Source organism: Paroedura picta, chromosome 7 (genome assembly GCF_049243985.1).
Source record: "Paroedura picta isolate Pp20150507F chromosome 7, Ppicta_v3.0, whole genome shotgun sequence".
Lineage (NCBI taxonomy): Eukaryota > Metazoa > Chordata > Lepidosauria > Squamata > Gekkonidae > Paroedura > Paroedura picta.
The window spans coordinates 64,118,963-64,134,896 of record NC_135375.1 but is presented as its reverse complement, the minus strand read 5'-3'; the positions used below and the strand labels follow the sequence as shown (position 1 = coordinate 64,134,896).

Below are 15,934 nucleotides of genomic sequence, written 5' to 3'. Positions count from 1 at the left end.
GTGTAGATCTTCTGCATTTTGCCAGATTAACTTCCTACAATGCTGACCTTGAGAAGCAGTCTGTCCATGATTGGCTGGGCATCAGTTCAAAGACTTCCTGGTTCCCGGTTGCAAGGCTTCCCTCCCAAGACTTATTTGTATCGTGTTTTAAAGTGACTGCTCTCCAGAAGCCCACACTTCCCTCAGTAGAGATTTGCCTTATTCTCTGAAAGGCTGCTGCTGCTTCTTCTCCTTCTCCTTCTCCTTCTTCTGCTGCTGCTGCTTCTTCTTCTTCTTCTGCTTCTTCTTCTGCTGCTGCTGCTGCTGCTGCTGCTGGCTTCTCCCCTTCATGAAAAGAAAGAAGCAAGCAGGCTTGGCTGCACTTGGGTCCTCACCCAGCTTGCTCTGGCTAATAAAGCACTCTTAAATGGCTGGACTTGACCCAACACCTCCTTGTTCATTCAGGAAAAGAAAGATAAACAAGTAGCTTCGCAACCACTGCTCTTCTCCCCTCTCTGAGCTTCCCCAATCAAGTGCAGAACACTTTCTGTTTCAATTCGGGGGAGTAGGAAGGAGATAGACTGAGGTTCAAATCTATTTGAATTCAGCAGGATCAACAATGGAAAAAAGAAAGCAAGTGCAGAACCAGCCCAGGGCTTGTCCCCATTTTTTTTTAGTTCTATCCAAATAAATGAATTTGGTGAGCTTTCTCTGGTCCTTTCAGAGAGTGGGCCAGTAAATTTTATTCTATATGGACAGGTTATAAATGCTTACCACCATTGATGAATTTTACTATTAAGGTTTCAGGGTTTTTTGTGATTTCTGGGTTTATGGTTTGATGTTTATTTTATGATCACATACTATTTTTCAATATGAGGCATCTTGAAGTTATTTGATTGATGGAGACATGAATTTACAGGCAGAATAAGCCTGCAGTATCTGAGGTTTTTCTTAACATGGTATTTCAAGTAGATACAAAATATTTAAACCACATTGCCATTTTGGTTGTTGTTGTTATGTGCGAAGTCGTGTCCGACCCATCGCGACCCCATGGACAATGATCCTCCAGGCCTTCCTGTCCTCTACCATTCCCCTGAGTCCATTTAAGTTTGCACCTACTGCTTCAGTGACTCCATCCAGCCACCTCATTCTCTGTCGTCCCCTTCTTCTTTTGCCCTCGATCGCTCCCAGCATTAGGCTCTTCTCCAGGGAGTCCTTCCTTCTCATGAGGTGGCCAAAGTATTTGAGTTTCATCTTCAGGATCTGGCCTTCTAAAGAGCAGTCAGGGTTGATCTCCTCTAGGATTGACCGGTTTGTTCGCCTTGCAGTCCAAGGGACTCGCAAGAGTCTTCTCCAGCACCAGAGTTCAAAAGCCTCAATTTGACGCTCGGCCTTCCTTATGGTCCAACTTTCGCAGCCATACATTGCAACTGGGAATACCATAGCCTTGACTAAACGCACTTTTGTTGGCAGGGTGATGTCTCTGCTTTTTAGGATGCTGTCTAGATTTGCCATAGCTTTCCTCCCCAGGAGCAAGCGTCTCCTCTTTCTTTGCTGCAGTCCCCATCTGCAGTGATCTTGGAGCCCAGGAAAATAAAATCTGTCACTGGCCATTTTGGTAGAATGTTGTAAAACACTATCTTAATAAGTATGGTAAGGGATGTGAGCATATTAAATAGATAAGAAGGATAAGGCTAAATGTAGTTTTGGGATAGTAACACATAAACTTTTAATGTTGTACTACAAGTCAATATACACATAACATTGCTATTTCATCATTTCTACCCAAATGTTTTTGCTGATATCTAAGTTCCTTGTATGAACATTATTTATCAACCAGATTTCTCTAAATTCAGTTTTACATTTGATTGCTTAAATTGTTTTAACCTGAAAAAATAGTTCACATTCATAGATGCCAGCACCATTTTCAGTAGCCATCATAATATTTTCAGGTTCTGAGATGTTTACAGTATTGCAGTACTTCATGTTCGGCCTAAAATGCAACATAAGTAACATAAAATATGAATTTGTTTTAGTACTCTCTAAAGAATTTTTCAGAATGCTTAATATGATTGTGCAAAGACCTTGAGACAAAAAAAAAACACAGTTAAAGTTTGTGATTAACAACTATTTATATTCTCGCAGTGTTGCAGGAGGGGAGCTCTTTGATTTTTTAGCCGAAAAGGAATCTTTGACTGAAGAAGAGGCCACAGAATTTCTCAAACAAATCCTTAATGGTGTTAATTATCTACACAGTCTGCAAATTGCGCACTTTGATCTCAAGGTGAGTTAGATTTGAATCCTTTAAACTTAGATATCAAAAAAACATTCTTTAAGAAAAGCAGAGATTCTCAAACATTTCAAAGTGGGGCCCAGTTCTCAATGTAATGTGCATTAACTCTACAGAAATCATTTGCAAAGTAATTCTACATGACCATCCCAAATACCACAGAGCAAGTTTGTGTTATTTTTCTTGTTTATAGAATTTATAAAATAGCAGTACTGAGGAATAAATGGTATTTCATGGACATTCACATTGTGTGCAGAGGCAAACAGAGCCCTAACTAATTTCAGTTTTCCCCCTCGGGGGCCTGTAAGGGAGGGACCTCAGTTAATTCCAGTTCAGCCTGTGCAGGTTGTGGTTGCAAGTAAGTGTAAATGTCTTCCCCACTGGAAGCAATAAAGAAGCCTATAGCTGAAGCTGTGAGACTCTGTTTGCATGCTGACAATCTGGATAGGTAGATTCATTCCTACACACCAGACTCCAGAGGATAAATACATGAGGTCAGAAAAGGGAGTTTGCCAAAGGGCTTTCTGATTGGGAGTACCACACTAAACAGAAAAAAATGCTTACTTTAAGCCCTCCTCTATGAAGGTATACTGGGAATTTAGGAGAAAACTGGGGGGAAATGGGAGCAGAAATTAAAACTGTACATATAAGTTACAAAAGCTGACAATGAGTCAAAGGGTTATAATATAGCTGTAATGCTGTGATACTTAGTGGACATAGCACTGGAAATATATAACAGTCTTCCTGATGTCTATGCAGACCCTGCAAACAAACCCTAGCAGAAGCCCTTGCTATGTTCAGAAACGATTGTGAGCCCCCACCCACCATTTTGAACAGTTTCAGTTCTGGCAACTTAAAAGGAAACAGCAGGCATCGACACCTTATGATACTCAAGGAGTAGTCTCAGCAGTGTGAATCTGAGGCTTTCATAGACTTGATGTTAAGAGATGAGATTGTCTTCAGTATTTCAGACAACAAGGTCAAAGAATGGCTTCTGGAAAACATTAACTCTGGTTCATACAATTGACATCTGCAGAGTAAAGGTCATTACCAGGAGGGCTCAAGCATTTGCAGTGACTTGGGGGGGGGGGTAGTGAAATTGAGGGTTTAAAGGGCTGCCTGCCATTTAAATATAATAGCTGGCCACTGTCTCCGTCCGCTGTTAGCCTGAAATGGCTGTCGGCCATTTTAGTGGTCTGCTTCACTTCTTCCTGCTCCTAAGCAAGAGAGAGTGAAATTGATCACTAAAATGGTTTTCATCCATTTTAGTTTGACAGCAGGACTACCAGTCAACCTCCCAAACTGGACAAAACCAGGGGACCTGAACTGGGGCATTTTTCTGAGGAAATTTGTTTCAGACCCCTCAGTCCCATAGCTCAGTCACCATATCTGGTTTACCAGTTCTCTTCAAATTAGATATTGAAGCTAATGTCAACACAATCCCTCAGGACATTCCAGAATACCTATAAGACAGCACGTAGAACAAAGACAAATGTGATGCTAGTTGCTTTGGGGGGTATAGGAATCAAACTGAGATGTGCTATCATGGCTCAATGCAAAAGCCATGCAATCTCACATTCTACATTATAGACAGTAGCAGAAACAATTGATGTAACTAGGCAAATATAGGGAAATTCAAGGACTACATTATGGAATAGTGGCAAAGACTATTCTCCATCAGTCCAAGTAGCAATGACCTCAGACTCCCAGTTCTGATGTGGTTTTGATACATTAGCGATCAGTTGGTTAGATCAGTGGTCCCCAACCCCCGGTCCGGGGACCAGTACCGGTCCGTAGATCAGTCGGTACCGGGCCGCGGCTCCTCCTTGTCCTCCTCCCCGGCTGATGTCTTGGGGGCTGCCCTGCCACTCTGCCGCTAGCTCACCTTTGGTGCTCTCCAGCAGCCCCCATGGCTGGGGCTCCCCCTCAGCATGGCACTGTGCAGCTGCTGCTGGCAGCGCCCTCCAGCTGGCGACGGGAAGTCAGGGGCGCCGGCAAGAAAGCAAGTGGAGCAGGGGCTCAGGTGGCGGTGGCGATGTCCCTCGGCAAAAGACTACTCCCCCCCCGGGCCTCAGTAAAATTGTCAAGCATTGACCGGTCCCCGGTAATAAAAAGGTTGGGGACCACTGGGTTAGATGACAGTGCTAGTTTGAAGAAGCGGAAATGTGATATATCTATCCATATGTATATGTGCATGCTTTTAAGTGAGGCTTCACAAACTAGATCAAGATGGGTAGCCTTATTTATCTGTAGCTGTAGAAAAAGTCCAGTAGCAACTTAAAGACTTAAAAAATTGAGGGATTAGAGGGGATATTTATTAAATTTGCAGATGATACTAAACTGGAAGGAGTAGCAAACACAACTGAAGACAGCAACAAAATACAGGATGATCTTGATAGGCTCGAGAAGTGGGCTAAACTGGACCAACCTAATCTCTTTTTTTGAGAAAGTGACTACCTTGCTGGATCAGGGGAATGCTGTGGACATAGTTTAACTGGATTTCAGTAAAGCTTTTGATAAGGTTCCACATGATATTCTTGTTCACAAGTTGGTAAAATGCGGTATGGATCCTAATTCTGTCAGGTGGATCAATAACTGGTTGACAATCATACCCAGAGGGTACTTCTTAATAGTTCAGCATCTTCTTGGAAAAGAGTGACAAGTGCAATACCCCAAGGATCTGTCCTGGGGCCTCCGTTATTCAATATAAATTATTTGGATGAGGGATTAGAGGGGATACTTTTTAAATTTGCAGATGATACTAAACTGGGAGGGGTAGCAAATACAACTGAAGACAGCAACAGAATACAGGATGATCTTGATAGCATCGAAAAGTGGATGCTATATTCACAACAGAATACAGGATGATCTTGATAGGCTTGAGAAGTGGGCTAAACTGCATTTTATGCAAAGTTCAATAGGGACAAATGTAAAGTTCTGCATTTAGGTAGGAAAAACCAAAACACCAATATAAGATGGGGAAGACTTGTCTTGGCAGTAACATGTGCAAAAAGGATCTTGGAGTCTTAGTAGACCATTGAACATGAGTCAGCAGTGTGACTCAGTGGCTAAAAAGGCGAATGGGATTTTGGGCTGTATCAAACGGAGCATCGTGTCCAGATCACGGGAGGTGATGGTACCGCTTTATTATGCTCTGGTTCGGCCTCACTTGGAGAACTGCGTTCAGTTTTGGTCACCCCAATTGAAGAGGGATGTTGACAAACTGAAACGTGTCCAGAGGAGGGCAACAAAGATGGTGAGGGGTTTGGAGACCAACACGTATGAAGAAAGGTTGGGGGAGCTTGGTCTGCTTAGCCTAGAAAGGAGACGACTGAGAGGGGATCTGATAACCATCTTCAAGTATTTAAAAGGCTGCCATATAGAGGATGGAGCAGAATTGTTCTCTCTTGCCCCAGAGGGACAGACCAGAACAAATGGGATGAAATTAATTCAAAAGAAATTCCATCTAAACATCCGGGAGAAGTTCCTGACAGAGCAGTTTCTCAGTGGAACAGGCTTCCTTGGGAGGTGGTGGGTTCTCCATCGTTGGAAATTTTTAAACAGAGGCTGGATAGCCATCTGACGGAGAGGCTGATTCTGTGAAGGCTTAAGGGGGTGGCAGGTTACAGTGGATGAGTGATAGGGTTGTGAGTGTCCTGCATAGTGCAGGGGGTTGGACTAGATGAACCACGAGGTCCCTTATGATTCTATGATTCTAAAATTTGTGGCAGTTCCCCGCAAAATCTCATACCCAGCCACATATGTTGTTAGTCCTTTTGTTTGTTAGTCTTTTTGTTTGTTTCTACTCCTTAGAATCTTAGAGTTGGAAAGCACCTCCAGGGTCATCTAGTTCAACTCCCTGCAGAATGCAGGAATTAATACAACAATACTTTATTTACAGTCATTTCAACCAGCACAATAATTGATGCGAAATGAATGCAGGAATTCCAACTATTCATAGTAACCCCAATTCCACATCTAGATGATGCCCCACTCCAAAAAAAAGAATCCCTGGCCAGTCTGGTCTGGAGAAAATTCCCCTCCCAACCTCAAAGTGGTGATCGGTATTCTCCTTGGCATGCAAAAAGGGCCACAGGAGCCAAGCATAGACACAATCCCTTCTGCCCAGCCACTTACAGTCTGCCTAAATTCACAGAATCAGCATTTCTGTTACTGTTTTTACACTGGGAATTAGCCCCGCTTTACCAGTCGTCTGGTGGCAAGGCAAATTCCCAGTTCCGTTTGACATTGGCAGCAGGGCTGTCCCAGGTGTGGCCTGACTTAGGCCCTCCATTGCCCCACGTCAAGGGAACACAGATACATCTGTCATCGCATACAGTATTCTTGGGCACCTGCAGGGCCAGTTTATCCATATAGCACATGTAGCATGTACTACGGGCCCTGTGCTTCCAAGAACTGTGCCTGGTGCCTTCACCCCTCCATGGATCAGGGCCTCTCTCCTCCCCCCTTTTCCCTCTTTACGGACTTTTGGAATGACAACCCTTTCCATTGGCGGTGGGGCTTCTACCCCAGTCTGGCTGCTCCCACTACAATTGTACTTTTCCGGGGCCCTGTGAATCCTCAAACTGGCTCTGGTGCTACAGGTCCCAAGAATTCTTAAATCGCTCCTGGGCACTTGGTTCAGTCGGAATTCAGAATGCAACACTGGGGTTTTTCTGCCATAATGTGTAGAGCTAATATTAAATCTTTCATGTATGTATTTATCTTAATACTGGATTTTCTAAGAAAACTTTGTATTATAAATAAAAATAGATTTCTATGAGAATCCATAGAGTTCTATCCTGTTTTGGAACAGAAGTTCAGATATGGGGGGGCGGCTTGGATACAATGTTTTCTTGAAGAAAAAGATCCTAAATTGTGGTATTAGCCTGCAACTTTCATGCAGTTATTACTTTTATTTTCTTCAAAGCCTGAGAACATAATGCTGCTAGATAGAAATGTACCAAAACCTCGTATCAAGATCATTGACTTTGGCTTGGCACACAAAATTGACTTTAGTAATGAGTTTAAGAACATATTTGGAACACCAGAATTTGTTGGTAAGTACTCTTGCTCTTTTTTTGTTCCTTTTCTGCCACATTTGCAGGTTAGCATTAAAATTGGTTAGAAGGCACATAGGCATGTACCTTAATAAACTGAGTAACATAGAATCATAGAGCTGGAAGGGACACGCAGGGTCATCTAGTTCAACTCCCTGCAGAATGCAGGAAACATTGTGGGAAAATATCACATTTATTATTATTATTATTTAATTTTTAGACCGCCCTTCTCCCAATATTTACTACATAAGGAAAGATAAACAACCTGAATAACAATACATTAACCATATAAAATATTGTGGTGGGTCTAGATTCCTTCCATTTCTTCTTGTGGAGGAGGATTCTCACTTAAATCCACTGCATAAGAAAAATTTGGGAATGTTACAGGAGAACAATGTATGCCTTTGTTTTAAACTCAAGGCCCTTCAAAATGCCAGTCAGCTCAATTATGATGTAGGTATACTGAGCCATGCATCAGTGTGGCTCAGCCAAGCATTTAATAACAACAATCGTTATGTATATGAGGTCATGAGTGGAGAAGTCACATCCGGAGTTTTTGTAAAACCTTTGAACTGGTAAGTATACTCTTTCACAGGTGTTAGAATTATCCATTTTAACAGTGTGGACTGTCCTTTGTTTGTGAAAGTAAATTCTAACCCGTACCTCAATGTAAATTATTTCTGAATACAGGGAACCATGTACCACAGGATAATAAATACCCAGTGTGTTTTAGTGGAATCAGTACTATTAAAAGTAAAAAAGAGATAGAAGAATGCAAAAAGGGTAGATGAAAAGTACAGAAACTGAATTTTTCCTACAGGTTCACACTTGCCTTAACTGATTCAGCGAATAGTGAGCATAGATTATTCTAGCTGCATTGTTTTGCTAGCTCTTTCTAAACTCTCTCCTTGTGGAGTATATTGTTCATAAACAATAAGCAGAATTTGTTAAATTTCTTCTTAGTTATTGCTGTAGAGAATAAAATAGTGCCAAGTTAAACTATTCTACCTGTATACTAAAGCTAATCTTTGTGTCTTAGCTCCTGAAATAGTAAACTATGAACCCTTGGGTCTTGAGGCAGATATGTGGTAAGTTTTGAAAACGTATAGCACATGAATTGAATTGTGATTTTGCTAATCACTTTTGAATGATGACAAGAATTTTTTTCTTCCCCTCCTTTTCTTTGCAGGAGCATTGGTGTAATAACTTACATTCTGTAAGTATTACGTCCATTAATCATACTGTTTGCAAATATTAATAGCTGTTTTCAAGCCACACAACAGTCCATCTCTTTCTCCAAGAAAGAGGAAAATTACTAAGAAAGAAAAAAGATCAGAGGAATAAACAAATGTGGTTCGGAAGAATATCAAATGGACCCTTCCATAAAGAACTTCCCCATGAAAACATCTCTGAATAATTCTAGAGACAATATTTATATTGTTGCTTCTAGTAGTTATGGAATGTGATTTAAATACTGTAATTATTTTCAGGGAATTAAACTCATAGTTAAAGCTGCTTATTTATCTCCAAAGAGGTGAACTTCAGTATCATTTTTAATTTTAGTATTCAATCTATTCTTTCTGGGCAAAGTGACTGAGAGCAGTAGCAAACCAACTCAAAATCATGGATAATCAGTCTGCTCCAGCCCTTTTCAATCTGGCTTCTGGCCAGGCTATGGGACTGTCAAGGAGTCCTAGCCAGAACCCAGGATGGCTTGGTTAGCTGTCACCAGGGGAAAAGCCTTACACTGTGGAATGTACTCTTTGATGACATCTGTGCCGTGCTAAATTTATTTAGTTTCTGCAGGATGTGCAGGGCCATATTGTTTAGGTTGGGCTTTGAAGGGTAATTCACATGTTTGAGTTGTTTTATTATGGTGCTAGCCACGTATTTTATTGGTTTAACATTTTAATGTTAATTTTCATATTTGTCATCTGTTTTTATATCGCTTTTATTTATATGGTCTTAATTTTGTAAGTTGCTGTGAGACCCTTTGGATGAGCAGCAACTCAAAAAATGTATAAATAAATCATACAATTTTGTTGACAACCTCTGTCTGACTGTAGACAAAGGCCAGGCCTTTCTGTTACTGATATTGACTTTATATTCAGCCTTTGATGCCATCTTGTTGAGGCATCTGGAGGCAGATGCCTCCATTAGATAGACTTATATACTGACATATAAGCCTAGTTTTTCAGCATCTTTTTCCACACTGAAAAAGCCCTCCTCTGCTTATACGCCAGTATATACAGTAATTGAAATAAAAGCCTGTTCCAGCCAGCCAAACGTTGCATTGCCTTTTGCAGTGTTTCTTCCAAACTATTATTTTGGTTTCTGTGGGTGGGGTGGGTTTTGGGAGTACTTTGGGATTTACTGTTTCTTTCTCCTAGTGTTGCTTTTTTTGTCTAAGGGGCAGCATTGCTTGCCTTTTCTTCTTGGGGTTGTGTTTCTTTTAAAAGTTGATTTTTACGGTTCACTATTTCAGTGTTTTGTTCTGGGGGTACTTCAGTTGTAGTTAGAGTTGTCCATTCTCCCTGTTTGGTAGCTGTTGAACTTGTTGTAGTAGGTTACTGTCATGAACCTACTGTCATGTATTTGTTGGGAGGGGAGGCTGGATGGGAGAGCCTGTGATGATGGAGCATTTCCCACCCTCAGCTTATATGCAAAGTAATACGTTTGCCCAGATTTTTGTGGTAAAATTAGGTGCCTCGGCTTATATGTGGGTCGGCTTATATGCGAGTATATACAGTATATATCTGGGGGGGGGTGAACTGGTTCAAATCATTCCTCATGGATCGGACTCAAAGGGTTGTTATTGGAAACAAGTTGTCATCAGTGTGGGACACATCTTATGTTGTTCCACAGTGCCCAATACTATTCCCCCATACTTTTAATTAAAACCCTTGGGACAAATAATTCGTAGATTGGGGGTGGGGGGCAGTATATACCCTTATCTAAATATCTGGTGAAGCAGTAGAAGTCCTGAATTGTTGCCTAGCTGCAATGGTTAACTGAACTGACTTAAGAGTGAACAAATTTAAACTAAACCCTGAAAAGATGGAGATAATGCTGATTGGAAAGGAGGAGTTCTTGAAGAACATTGTTTTCCCAACTTTTAATGGAGTTTAATGGTTGCAAGCTCAGTTAAAATATTGTGGATCCAGCTTTGTCATTGGAGAAGCAAGTTAATGCAGCTGCAAAAAAAAATGTTTCTGTCAGCCTACCCTGTAAGGTATCCCCCTACCTGACTTGGCCATCTAGATCCATGCCACAATTATAGTGAGACTAGGCCACACTATATATTGGTCTTCCCTCAAAATCAAGTTTAAAACTCCAGCTGATCCAGAATGCCATGACCAAGCTATGAACAGGAGCTAGACAGAATATGCATATTACTCCCATTCTGCTGATGTTACATTGGCTGTCCATATGTTACCAGGCTCATTTTAAGGTATTGGCAGTGCGTCACATACAAAACCCTTCATGACCTTGGTCCCTCTTATTTGCAGGACTGCCTTTCTCCTTCTGTTCCATCATGCCAACTTTGCTCAAATCTGCAGGAGCTTCTGCAGGTTCTAGCCTGCAAATGGGCAAAATCAACAACTACCTGTACATGTGCTTTCTCCATTGTGGCTTCCACCTTGTGGAATAGTTAGAAAACTCATGAAAACTCCCACTCTCCTGGTCTTCTGCAGACTATGCAAAGCTGAACCATTCAAGAGAGCTTCTCTGTAAAGATAATAGAGTTGCACTATACAAAATGGTTTTACAGACTTGCTTGGATAAATGAGTAGAGCAGGCTTTCTCAACCAGGGTTTCATGACGGCCCTGGAAAGTTTTCCTGAATGGGTGGGAATTAATTAATTTTAATATATATTTTTTAATTTGTTAAACATTTATTGGGTGATATGATCACATATGGTCATGTCAACCTGCCCCCCCCTTGGCCAATGATGGGCCTGGAGAGGGTGGAAAGAGAAGGGGGCCCAGGCTCCCAATCATATTCTGCACCATCATGTCATGTCTGGGATTTCTGAAGAATGTTTCAAGGGTTTCTCAACAGTAAAAAAAGTTGAGAAAATAGAGAATAGAGACTGTATACTGCTGTATATAGCTTATTGTAATAGGATCCTGTTTACGTAACTTCTGTACTGTTTAATGTGTCAAGTGAATACTTCTGTTATGCTTCATTTTTTCTGGTGGTTCCAAATTTCTAAAATCCTAATGCATTGGTTACTGAATTGACTGAATATCCCATTGTGTTGACTATACTGTCTCACTATGTTTCATCTTCCTTGAGTCCCTGTGAGAAAGGTGGACTATAAATAACATAACTAAATAAACAAGCATAATCTATTATGGCATATTTTGAAGATCAGTATCGTTCCTTATTCATCTGCTTTTCCAGGCAATTCAACATTCTGAAAATAGCCATCTGTTGTTTCCTTATCACATATGATTTTTAAAACATGATAGTAATCGTTATTTCACTAAACTTCATTTTAACAGTCTGAGTGGTGCATCACCTTTTCTTGGAGAGACAAAACAAGAAACGTTAGCCAATGTATCTGCTGTGAACTATGACTTTGAGGAAGAATTCTTCAGTAATACCAGTGCCCTAGCTAAGGATTTTATAAGAAGACTTCTGGTTAAAGACCCAAAGTAAGTTTCTTTTCCTCCAGTGTTTTCATAACATTGAGTGCAGACTGAGGAGATTTGGGGAGGGAAAGTTCCCCTATCATTTTATTCCTGGCATCACTTGCCTTGTGCTTTTAATGTCTGAAAGCTCCCTGGTCCATAATGACTTTTTATTATGTAGTATGTTTGTGGTACTATATAGTTACATTAGGTCAGTTCCAACTCTTATTATTCTATGATTCTGTGATTCTATGAAATGCCAGTTTGAAGAATACATGTGTTTCTACTTTAAAAGGAAAAGGATGACAATTCAAGACAGCTTGCAGCACCCCTGGATCAAGGTTAGTATATAATACATCAATTGTTATCTTCTTATTAGGTTTTTATACTGTATTTCTGATATTCTAAAAGGTTGATGAAATTAAAGCTTTCCCACTGAACAGCTTTTGCCGTCTAAACTGAAAGCCATAGACTTTATTAAAGTGAATGCTGCTAATATACAATCCAAAGATATATATGATCAGTGTTTAGCCAAGGAAGGGATTGATATTAAAGGAGATATTCCATAAAAGAAGGCTGTGCTCTAAATGTGGCCTCTTTGATTCCACTTACGTTCTGATAAGCTCCTCATAAGCATAATCTTTGTACTAGCTACCTCCTTTCTCTTCATGTGGTGCTTATTGTATCCCTTCCCAGATGGCCCAGGAAATCCTGAACTTGCTGGTTCCTAGAAAAATTTGAGATGCATGCTCCAGTCTCCCTTCTTTTGCATATGGCCAAACATTTCAATTGTTCATTTAATGTTTTGGAGTAAACTGTTCTAGAATATGCCATAATGCCAAAGAAGAGAAGGACCCAGTTGATGACTCAAGTGACTGACTGCATTCAGATGTCACATCGAGATGTCACGTTGTTTTTAAAGAGCTGGACCCGGGTTCTACAGAGAGAACTGTTTCATTGTTGTAGCTGCTTTCTATGTGGAGTGGCAAAAATGGGGGGGGGGGCACTCCTGGCCAGCACCATTTCAGTGTGGGAAACCATCCCATATTGCAGAATTTCAATCCCAAAAGATGCTCCTTTATTTTATTTTTTTACAGACATTCCCTGCAATCTGATGTGTGGCAGTGGAGAAACAGCAAATCCACTTTGGCCCTAAGTTTGAATTAAATCTTGGTATAGAATCCTGGTTTCTGGAGTTAAGCTTCATGCTTTCATTTGCAGTTAGGCTTCATGCTTGCATTTGTACATCAGGTAGTTTTAATTAAAACAAGAGCCTGAGAGCAAGTATTATAGGATATGTACCACTGGCAGCACATTATGCAGTGAGGGTATGATTTCGAAAGGAAGACTAAATATTAAACCAAACATAATTGGAAAAGGACACCAATAAATGTCTGGGTTTTTAAAGATGAATGAAAAACGAAATGAGAAAAATTGTTTTTTGCCTGTGTCTAGAATCAAATTAACTATAAACCTTCACTTTTTCCTAATAAATGGATTTATTTAGGATACAAGGCAAAGGAAATCAATCTAGTTAACCGTCCTTTTTTTTTTTTTTTTTGCTATCTCCCCCAGCTCTGTAGAATAAAATATATCATTTGAAATACTTCTTTTCATTCCCTCACAGCCTAAGGATACTCTACAAGTACTGAGTAGAAAAGCATCTGCTGTAAATATGGAGAAATTCAAAAAGTTTGCAGCACGCAGGAAATGGAAAGTAAGTAGGTTGTTATGTGGTTTAGGAATAAAAAGCTATTACAATCTTGATTTGCTTTAAAGAATTGGTATAAGCATTCAGTTCTGAAACTCATGCACATTTTTTTTCAAAATGAAACTGACGAGCAACAGAGTCATGTATGCATTCTATCTAAGCATTGTGTGGCCTTTTCCATTCAGTCAAGTAATAGGATCAGAATAATGAGGTTTCTACAAATTATTATTATTATTATTATTATTATTATTATTATTATTATTATTATTATTATTATTATTATTATTGTTTCAATTTATAGCCTGCCACTCCCCTAAGGCTCGTGGCGGGTAACAACATATCAAAACCCATAAAACCCCTAATACAATTATAAGAATTAAGAATATTCATGAAGCCCTGGAAGTAAGGAGGGGGGGAAAGTATGGCAATGTGGTCTAAAAGTAAAGTAGTGAAATCTTTCCTTAAACCATAGAGAACAAATAAAAAGAGAATGTATGAGTATATGTTAATTAATTCAGCACTTTATAAACATTTGCTCTAGTACTTAGGTCTGGCTCGCCTGATTAGGCATGTGCACACACAAAAAATGCATTTCGTTTCAGATTCAGCTGAAAACTATTTAACTAAATCCAAACCGCACAAATACCCCTTCACCTTTTTGGATTCAGCTAAATCCAAAAAGTTTTGCTGCTTTTTGTGCACATGTTTCTGCCCCCCCCCCCAACCTTTGTAGGCAGCGGCATCTCAGCTTCCTCAGCCAAAGGCATCCCACCCACTCCCTATAAATCCCTCCCCAGCAAGCAGCGTGGTGGGTTGAGCATTTAAAGGGAACGGCCAATTCACTGAACACCTGATGATGACAGGCCCTTTAAATCCCTCCCAAGCTGGGCACCGGCGGGGTGCCTGCCATTATCAGCTGCTAGGCGCATACACTGCCTGGGAAAGCAGGGAGGATGCATTTAGATGGGTTGAATCGTGATTCAGCCAACTGATTCAGGCTCTTTGAATGCATGGTATGGGCAGTTCAGCTCAGATAGGCCGATAAAGTACCCGAAACATCATTGATTCAGGAACATTTCAGTTTCTGAGCCAAGCACCCCATGCTCATTCCTACATCCTGTTTCAATGTGTTAAATCACCACATTAGTTCTTTGTGGCAAATTTTTTATATCCATGTATTTACCATGTGATAGGAGCTGTTGAGAACAACATGTCATCACTAACATGGTGACTGCTCTGTCCAATGAATACATTGATTATATTGATATTGTTATGGATGCTGAATATCCATCCTTTGTTTACATGATTATTTGATGCATATTAAGAAACCATTGGAGATAATGGTGGGGTTATTTGTTTTTGTTTATTGTTATCCTGGACTGATAATTTAATTGGGGGTATAAGGCCCATGATCAAAAGGGTTGCAGTGAGAGATAAGAAAAGGAGACGTAGTTTCCGTTAGGGTACGACAGCTTAGCGCAGGCTTTCTCAACCAGGTTTTCATAGTGGCCCTGAAAGGGTTTCCCGAATGGGTGAGAGTTAATTAATTTTAATATATTTTTAATGTGTTAAACATTTATTGGCTGATATAACCATATATGGCCATGTTGACCCCCCCCCCAAAAAATGGCCAATGGTGGGCCTGGAGGGGGTGGGAAGGGGCCTCAGATAGGCATGTACACAGCTATGCTTCCCCACCATATTCTGCACAATTGTGCTACTTCTAGGTTTCTCAAAACCTGGTGAATGTTTCAGGGGGTTCTTAATGGGAAAGAAGCTGAGAAAGACTGGTTTAGAGGCTGTCTTGAATCCATGACCTTGCTCTCTGAGAATCTGATTCATGATCAGCAGTTTTGCTTCCTGCAGCAGAAGTCTTTTTAAACTGAACATAGATTCCACAGTTCGCTAGTGCTGTGTAATCATAACAGGTATAGTGTTTCCCATAGAAATCTCATCATTCAAGGAAGGGGGGAACATATGGGTGTAAACTTGTGAATAGTTATATTATCTTATTATACTCTACATTAGTTTTGGTCCAGATATTTAGCTTATAAAGGTAAAGGTAAAGGTATCCCCTGTGCAAGCACCGAGTCATGTCTGACCCTTGGGGTGATGCCCTCTAGCGTTTTCATGGCAGACTCAATACGGGGTGGTTTGCCAGTGCCTTCCCCAGTCATGACCGTTTACCCCCCAGCAAGCTGGGTACTCATTTTACCGACCTCGGAAGGATGGAAGGCTGAGTCAACCTTGAGCCAG

General features: G+C 40.6%; 1 protein-coding gene across 2 annotated transcripts in view; it reads left to right on the top strand.

The window, feature by feature from the left end:
- The window catches only part of DAPK1 (death associated protein kinase 1), a 99,539-nt gene that overhangs the window by 49,950 nt on the left and 33,655 nt on the right, over nt 1-15,934 (top strand). For both annotated transcript variants that reach the window (XM_077344606.1, XM_077344605.1), the window contains exons 4-10: nt 2,125-2,263; nt 7,200-7,329; nt 8,369-8,417; nt 8,519-8,545; nt 11,839-11,991; nt 12,263-12,308; nt 13,595-13,684. In XM_077344606.1, coding sequence (XP_077200721.1) covers nt 2,125-2,263; nt 7,200-7,329; nt 8,369-8,417; nt 8,519-8,545; nt 11,839-11,991; nt 12,263-12,308; nt 13,595-13,684 — 634 coding nt within the window. The remainder of the gene's footprint in view (nt 1-2,124; nt 2,264-7,199; nt 7,330-8,368; nt 8,418-8,518; nt 8,546-11,838; nt 11,992-12,262; nt 12,309-13,594; nt 13,685-15,934) is intronic.